The sequence below is a fragment of the Thecamonas trahens genome, assembly GCF_000142905.1.
Source record: "Thecamonas trahens ATCC 50062 unplaced genomic scaffold supercont1.27, whole genome shotgun sequence".
In the NCBI taxonomy this organism is placed as follows: Eukaryota; order Apusomonadida; family Apusomonadidae; genus Thecamonas; species Thecamonas trahens.
Genome location: NW_013657653.1, coordinates 232,781 through 240,573, shown reverse-complemented (window position 1 = coordinate 240,573; position 7,793 = coordinate 232,781). Strand labels below are relative to the sequence as shown.

The 7,793-nt window shown below is 63.0% G+C and overlaps 3 protein-coding genes across 3 annotated transcripts in view; 2 read left to right on the top strand and 1 right to left on the bottom strand.

The window, feature by feature from the left end:
* The window catches only part of AMSG_05819 (kinesin motor domain-containing protein), a gene marked incomplete at its 5' end in the record, with an annotated part of 2,676 nt that extends 2,508 nt beyond the window's left edge, over positions 1–168 (bottom strand). Inside the window, one exon of the mRNA XM_013901767.1 lies at positions 148–168. Within this exon, the coding sequence (XP_013757221.1) occupies positions 148–168 (21 nt within the window). The remainder of the gene's footprint in view (positions 1–147) is intronic.
* A 20-nt stretch (positions 169–188) lies between these two features.
* AMSG_05818 (C-reactive protein 1.1) lies at positions 189–5,593 on the top strand (the record flags this gene model as incomplete). Its single annotated transcript, XM_013901766.1, has 2 exons — positions 189–4,652; positions 4,769–5,593. The coding sequence occupies 2 exons, from the start codon at positions 189–191 to the stop codon at positions 5,591–5,593; spliced, it is 5,289 nt and encodes a 1,762-aa protein (XP_013757220.1).
* A 2,059-nt stretch (positions 5,594–7,652) lies between these two features.
* The window catches only part of AMSG_05816 (uncharacterized protein), a 2,761-nt gene continuing 2,620 nt past the window's right edge, over positions 7,653–7,793 (top strand). Inside the window, exon 1 of the mRNA XM_013901765.1 lies at positions 7,653–7,736. Within this exon, the coding sequence (XP_013757219.1) occupies positions 7,677–7,736 (60 nt within the window). The 5' untranslated portion in view covers positions 7,653–7,676. The remainder of the gene's footprint in view (positions 7,737–7,793) is intronic.

The window sequence follows — 7,793 nt, the reverse complement described above, 5'->3', positions numbered from 1 at the left end:
GGCACAAAAAATTTAACAGCAACACCCTCCCCACACCCTCCCCCTTCCCTCCATTGATGGCGCTCACTCGCCCGCAAACGGCAAACGTTTCCACAAGCTATGCTTTGAACCGAGTCAGCCAAAGCCAAAGCCTGCTGAGCATCGCACCACTCCTCCTGTTGTCGACATTGCCCCTAAAAGCAATGACCATGAAGGTTTGGACGGTCCATGTATGGGGCGTGGCCTTGGCTGCGCTCCTTGTTCTGTTGGTGGCGTGCGCTTCCGCGTCTGATGGGTGCTGCGGCTCCGGCTACGCCCTCGACTTTGGTCCACAGCGGAAGGCGTACGCATACGGCATTGTCTCGGGCTTTCCGTCAACCGAGCTTACTGTCTCTACGTGGATTCGGTCGATCGATGGCGAGAGCACGAGTCAGGCCTTCACCATCTTGTCGTACGCCACGACCCAGAGCGACAACTCGCTATGGTTCTCCTACCCGTTCACCTCGCTGCTCAGCAGCTCGACGAGCGCCTTTGATCACCACGGCGTCCGCAGTGCGCCCAACGCCACATGGTCGACGTCATGGGCCAAGTGGACTCACTTCGTGGTTGCGTGGCGCTCCTCCGATGGGCTTATTCGTGTGTGGGCCGACGGCTCGCTCGTGGTCGACGAACTCATTGAGGCCTCCGTCAACGCCACCCTTCCGAGCTCCGGCTCGATGGTGTTGGGCCAAGACCAAGACGTTGTCGGTGGCGGCTTTGACCCGTCGCAAGCTCTCCGCGGCTCCATCGACGAGTTGCGCGTGTACTCGGTCGCACATATGGAGAAGTCAGCCATGCTCGCTGCAACACTCGCGCCAGTCGATCTCGGCACCCCCGACCCGACCCTAGCGCTGTACTTTGATATGGAAGATGGACCCCACGCCAATGCTGTCACCGACCGCATCACCGGTGCCTCGCTGGCCTTCAATTCGACGGATGCCAGTGCGTGGCCGGTTCTGGTGCCGTCTGGCATTCCGCTTCGGCTTGGCGGTCCGCTCGTTGTCAGCGTTGCGGCATCGTCGACCGGCACTGCGCCGCTATCCCTCGACCTGCTCCCCGGCTCGGAAGCGTACTCGACTGCCACAACGTCGCACGCGGCCCAGCGTGCCTCGCTTGGCATCGACTACCAGGCCATCGACGCCACCGCAGGGAGCTCACTAACCTCGGGCCCACAGTCGCTGCCGGCGTCGATCTCGCTAGCGCATTCGGGCGGTGCGATGGCGCTTAATACGGTGTCGACTCCGTTTATGCTCCCGATTGTCGGCTCGGCGCTCGGCCCGGCCACAAACCTTACCCACCCACCCGAGTGGAGTTTCTCCTACGCACGACCGGCCGCTGCGCAGTGCGTCTGTACCGTCCACTTTCGAACCGAGCTTCCGCCGCAAACGACAGCCACTTCCCGAGTAGTGACTGTGTTGGAGGACACCACCACTCTGTTCTCACTCAACGACGACTTGAGCCAGTGGGCTTCTGCCGTCTACGACCTCCAGGTCGTCGTCACTGCCCTGCCGACCAATGGCTCGATCCTCATTCCGGAGCCTACCACGCTCCGAGGCCCACTTGTTGCTGCTTCGGCCCTTGGTCGCCTTGACGTCCATGCACTCGTTGCCCACTTTGCACCGCCTCCCGACGCATTTGGCACAAGCTTTGCAAGCTTTGAAGTGCAGTTCCTGGCCTCGTCTGGCTTTGCCACCTCGCTCTTCACATATGTCTTTGATGTCGTTGAAGTCGACGATGCGCCCAAGTTCATGACGCCGCCAGCCGCAACCGTCATGGAGGACTCGGATCCGACGCTCATCGATCTTGCCGTCGTTGACGTCGACTCGGAGGTGTACATGGTGGTCATTTCTGCCCTTCCGCAACATGGTACGCTGTACAGCGTGGCACCAGCGCCGCCCGGTGCGGCACCAGCGCCTGGCACTGTCTACAACGAGCCGTATCAGTCGTGGAAGCTTGGCGAACCGGTCGAACAGTGGGTCGACTCGGTTGTCGCCTTCTCGTCAGAGTACGACGTTGACATATGGGGCTCACGCGCCATCATTGGTCCGCCTCAGTCCTCGATCTACGGCTTCCCTGTCAGCTGTTACTCGTCTCAGCTCCCCAACAATGGGCCCGAGTACATCACTGTCCGATTTGCCACGCCTGTCTACATCCAGAGCATCGAGATCCACGAGTGCAACGCCGGTGGGACTGCTACTGCGCTTGAGATCTCCTCGTCTCTCCATCCCGAGACGCCGCCGTCCACAGTCTGGCGCGGGAAAGGGCTCACTGACCTTCCGGCCAAGTACTTTGTGTGGCAGGCAACCGATGTGTGTGGCCTCCGCTACCCTGTCGACACGATCACGCTCCGGTTCGACACAACTGTCGGGACCCGTAGTTGGGGTGGGTTTGAGGCCATCAAGCTCGTCGGTGAAGTCGAGCCGCGCAACGGCGTCATATTCGACTATCCCGCGCAACTCTTCTACCAGCCCGACGGCGACTACTTTGGCATTGACACCTTTTCGGTCTCGTTCACCGATTGCATTTCCATCTCGTGCAACCAGCCGCGGCTGGTGGGACCCTACCCGTTCACTGTCCACGTTCCACAAGTGGCAGACACGCCAACGGTGGAATTACGGTCGCTGCTGCCCGACGCGCTGATAGCTTCGTATGTCTCGGTCAACGCATCCAATGTTCTGGCTGACTCGCTCACCATTGTCGAACTCTCCATCGTCGTACCCGACTCGGTGGCCAGCAATGTGACGATTCGCCTCGCGCCGCCCGCTGGCGTCGGCGCGCCGGCACTGCTCAGCTCCGTCCGGCTCCGCCGCATCGACGACATTGATTTTGCCAGCTCATCGCTGGTTGGTGGCATGTTCCTCCCGTATCCGCTGCCTGGTGCGTACACCAGCATCGACCTTGGCGCCGACTTGCAACTGTACGACGAGCTTCCACTCGGCTCGCCGGTGTCGTGGGCGGGCATGCTCACCGCGGATTGGCCGCCCGCCTCCTCGCCCCGCGCAGTGGCCTATGTTGCGGTCGAGGCCGAGCCAGTCGACTGCACCTCGGCGAGCATGCCGATGCGGACGCTCTGGCTGGAGGCTAAGATGCAACCAAGCCATTCTTGGGACGATGCCGTGGTGGTCGACACGGCTGTCAGCCTGGTCTGCGGCTCGTGCCCGATCGGGAGGGTGTTTAACCCGGCGTCGCGGACGTGCGACGCATGCCCGTCGACCACGTACGCACCGCTTGGCTCGCGGCTCTGTCTGCCCTGTCCACCCGGCTCGTCTTCGGGCCGCGGCGCCGCAAGCTGTGCCATGTGCGAGGCCGGCATGTATGCTGCAACCAACGCGAGCGTCTGCATCCGCTGCCCATCCGGGACGTACACCACAGGGCGCGGCTCTAGCACCTGTTCCCAGTGCCCGGTCAACGAGGACACGCTTGTTCGCGGTGCAACGTCTTCAGCACTCTGCACCTGTGCGCCGGGCTGGTACCGCGACCTCACACGGTTGCTGCCGGCACTTGAGAAGGTGACCAACGGAACCGTGTCGCCCACCTCCCCGGCATACGAGCATGTTGACATTGTGAACAAGGCCCAATATGCGCCTTGCCTCCCGTGTCCGATTGGCGCAATCTGCAGCGGCGGTTACAACGCGCACGGCGTCGAGAGTCAGCCGCGGGCTTTGCCGGGCTACTGGATTGATCCCGCACGGCCGACCTTTGTCATGCTGTGCCGAACCGCTCATGCGTGCCCAGGCGGAGAAGCGGGATTGTGCGCGCCGTCGTATGGTGGCATACTCTGTGGCGAGTGTGCAAGTGGGCACTACGCGTCGCACGACGAGTGTCTCGACTGTGGACCGGTTCCGTGGCTCCCACTGGCCTTTGCGGTGCTCATCGTGGTGTCTGTCATCGTGGCTGTGACCACAGTCTACACCAGATACCCCAACGCCATTGTGGTGTTCAACACCAACCAGCGCAAGCTCCGTGAGGCCTTTGCGCTCCTCTCCATCCTCATCGAGTTTCTCCAGGTGGCATCGATTCTGCAGTCGCTCCGCGGCTGGTCGTCGCCGTTTCTGATTCTTCTCTATGCGGCGTCGACGCTGCAGCTCAACATCGAGCTCCTCCGGCTCGACTGCATATTTGGCGCGGTCGGCTTTGAGGTCGTTGGCATCATAGTGGCAATCGCGCCGGTCCTCGTTGGCCTCGTCGCCGCACTCCTCTTCCACATCACCCGGTCGGTCATCGGGCGCAACTTTCTCACCTCGATATTTCTTTACCTCTCGCGGTTCATGCTTGTGGCGGTGCTTGGCCACCTGACACGATACTTTATGTGCTTCCAGCAGCCAAACGACTCGTCGCACTGGTCGATGGTGTCGCGGCCGGACATCCGCTGCTGGGTCGACAACTCGCGGTGGACGGTTGTTGTCCCGTTTGCTGCCATCTTCCTGACTCTCTACGCGACCACTGTTCCGACTTTCCTCTACTACATCATCAACCGCATGTATCGCGAGCGGTCGCCGTCCATCCTCTACCGCTACTCCTCGCTCATCTTCTCGTTCCGCGACGGAGCATACTACACGGCGCTGGTCATTGTCGCCCGCAAGATCGCCATCGTGCTGGTAGCACCGGTCATTGCTTACCAGATCCCGTACGACGTCGACTCGGGCCGAGACACCCTGCCTGCTGTTTCATTGCGCTTGTGGTCGTCGTTTTCCTCTGTCTCCATGTCCGCCAATGGCCGTACCACTGGTTGTCGTGCAACATGCTCGAGGCCATTGCCTACGCCTCGCTCCTCGCCCTGCTCATCCTCTTCCATCTCGACGTTGCTGCCCTTCACATCATTGTCTTTTGCGTCACACTCGTCGCCTTTGGCTACTACATGTTTATATTTATCCGCTTGCGCCACTTGCGTGGTGCAAACGACGCCATGGTGGCCGAGTTGGCCGAGCAGCGTGAGCGCGAGCGCGCGTTTATGGCCGACCGTGACGGGAACCCGACCTCCAAGCGTGGGCGGCCCAGCCGGGTGCTGCCTTTATCGCTCCTTCCGAATGCGATGTCGTCCTCTGCACTCGCGCCCAACGAGACTAGCAAGCCAACCGGTGGGCCTAGCCAGCCAAAGGCCCGGCCAGCCCCTGAAGCTGGCATGCATGGTACGTTCCAAGCTGATGAGAGCTCCCATGCATCGCGGTCCGGATACGAGCTGTACACGCAGCCAACGATGCGCCGCGACGATGGTCCGCGGCACGCTGCCGTGCCGGCCGCCGCCGCCCCGAATGCCGCTGCCACAGCGACCGCAGTCGAGTCGGGAGACCAGCCGCACCCAACCCAAAGTGGCCTGTCTGATGGCTCGTATGCGGCAGCGCTAACCGGCGCCTCGGTGGCGCCGCTCGACTCGCCGCGGCTGAACGAGTTCTCCAATGAGACCCATTCGGCGCACCCGCCTCCCCAGCCTGCCGCTCTGCAGCACGACGACGGTACGGCACAAGTCGAGCCGCGAACGGCGAGTCCCGGCCGACAAATCCCTGTCATCCATGACGACTCGTCACCATCGCCGTCATCGTCGTCGTCGCTTTCACTCGACTCGGCGTCAACGTGAGTGCGCGCGTAGAGGAGCGAGCTTTAACATGCCTCACCACTCCCTGCACTCGACACACAAGTCGTCGCGCCCGGTGCCGACACGTCGCCTGCCATCGCGCCCACCAGCAGCACCCTGTCCGTCCCCGCCTGTTTCACGACCTTTTTTCGAGCATGACCTGGGCCCGGTGCTGCGGTTGTCGCAGACGCCACCAGCCAGTGGCGCGGCAGCATCCGGTGGGTGCGGGCAGCACGAGAGCAAAGAGATGGTGGACATGGTAGTCGAGGTGCTCGAGGTGCGGCATGGCTCGCGCAAGCGGCGAGCAAAGTCGCCGTTGCCAGACCGGCCGAAGCGGCGGGGCAAGTCGCTCAACGACGCGTTCCGTGACCTGACGGCGGCACTGTGCACCACAGTCCCACGCAGCAGGGCGCAGCGGGTGTCGCAGCGGCGAGTCTGTGCGCTACCAGCGGCCAAGCCGCTTAGGCTTCATCGCCTAGAGTAGGCGGGGCTGGCGGCGGGGCGGCAAAGTTGACGGAAATGAACTCATCGCCCAGCAGTGGGCTCACCATCTTGCCGGCAACCATGCCGATGAGTGCACCGGCGGCGGTGGAAACGCCCGGTGATGGCATAAGCCACGCGCCTGCAGCGCGGAGTGCCGAGCGAAGGAGCGCCGCGCGGCGGAAGCCGGCAAGCGCACCCAGCGCCATGCCGCCGGCCACGGCCACAGCCTCGCGGTTGGCGTAGACGCCCGGCCATCCTGACCAGGCCTCGATGCCTGGCGCAGCGACAAAGGGGGTGACAAAGCAGCGGAACATGATGGCTGAGGTAGCAACGAGCGTGATCGACCGTCCGGCAGACGGCGCAATGAGCGAGAGCAGGCCACCCGAAGTGGCGCCGACCAGGCCGGCGATGAACCGCCGGCGCGCCACGTTGGCGGTGAACAGCGGCTCGTCGCCATCCGGCGTAAAGCTCTTGTGCGACTCTTCAGGCTCGTCCCATGACGCCGCAGCCAGCACGCCAGCGCCGCCAACCAGCGCCAATGCTGCACCCCAGCCGACGATGTTACGGTGCTGGGCGAGGGTCCGCAGTGGAGCCGGCTCGATGAGCGCAGTTGACGATCCGCGGGTGATAAGCCCAGCATCCCAATCCGAGGCCACAAACGAGGCTGCGCGCTTGGCTTCAAGCGCGGCATCGTACCGCGAGCGGACCACCGGGTCGGTCAGCAAGCGTAGCGTCTGTAGCACGTGCAAAGCATCAGGCTCGAGCGCAGCCAGCTGATCGGGTGTGGGTGCAGCAGCGCCTGCGGGCACACCGGCGGCCGCTGCCGCCTTGCGCACTACCTCGCCGCTTGCGCTCGGACTCAAGCCGACAAGCATGTAGTACGGAGTGTGCGTCATGCTCTTGCTGCTCTTGCCCGCCGAGGCCTTGTTGCCGCCACCAGAGACAGCGTCGGCCATGCCGCGTCCGGCTACACCGCCAGTCAGCCACGCTGACGCCACTGGACGCGCGCCTCTGCCCAGTGTCCTGCCAAGAGACTGCAGCATGTGTCAATGGAGGACAAGTGATCAAGTTGAGTGACGTAGTCTCCAACGAGTCGTTGGCAGTGGACGGGGTGCTCAGCCGGAGTCTGAGAGTGAGCGGTGCGAGGGGATCGAACGTGTGGTGCTCGTGAGCAAGGCAGTGGACAGGGGTTTGGAGATGGAGGAGGGTGAGGATGAGGATCGGAAGCCGATGAAGACCATCGGACCATCAGGGGTGGGTAGTCTCAAAGTAGAACAGAGGTAGGCATGACGGGGGAGCCTCCTCAGGTTCCCCCTTGTGCGCTGGGCTGGCAGTCATGGCCAGGTGTGGCGGGCAAGGTTCCTGGCGGCAGACGTGATGCTGTCGGTGAAAGTACCGGTAGCAGAGTGGGCGGGTGGCGGATGTTGCGGCACATGGCGGAGCGAGTACTGATACTGCTGATCCGGCCGTGGGATACGTGGTCGACCATCATCAGCTACAGAAGCTGGTGGCCGGTGGCCGGTGGCCAGGCCAGCAGCTAGTGGCCGGTGGCGGGACCGATTGTTGTCACACTCATCTACACGGCGCACACCACACGCTTGGCATGGCTACGCCAATCACCTTTTCAGTCAAGTTTAAGAGGAAGCGAGTGGTGGTTGAGCTGGTATGTTGCGCATGGGCATTGATGGTCGAGGTCGAGGTCGCGGCTGGGGGGGGGGGG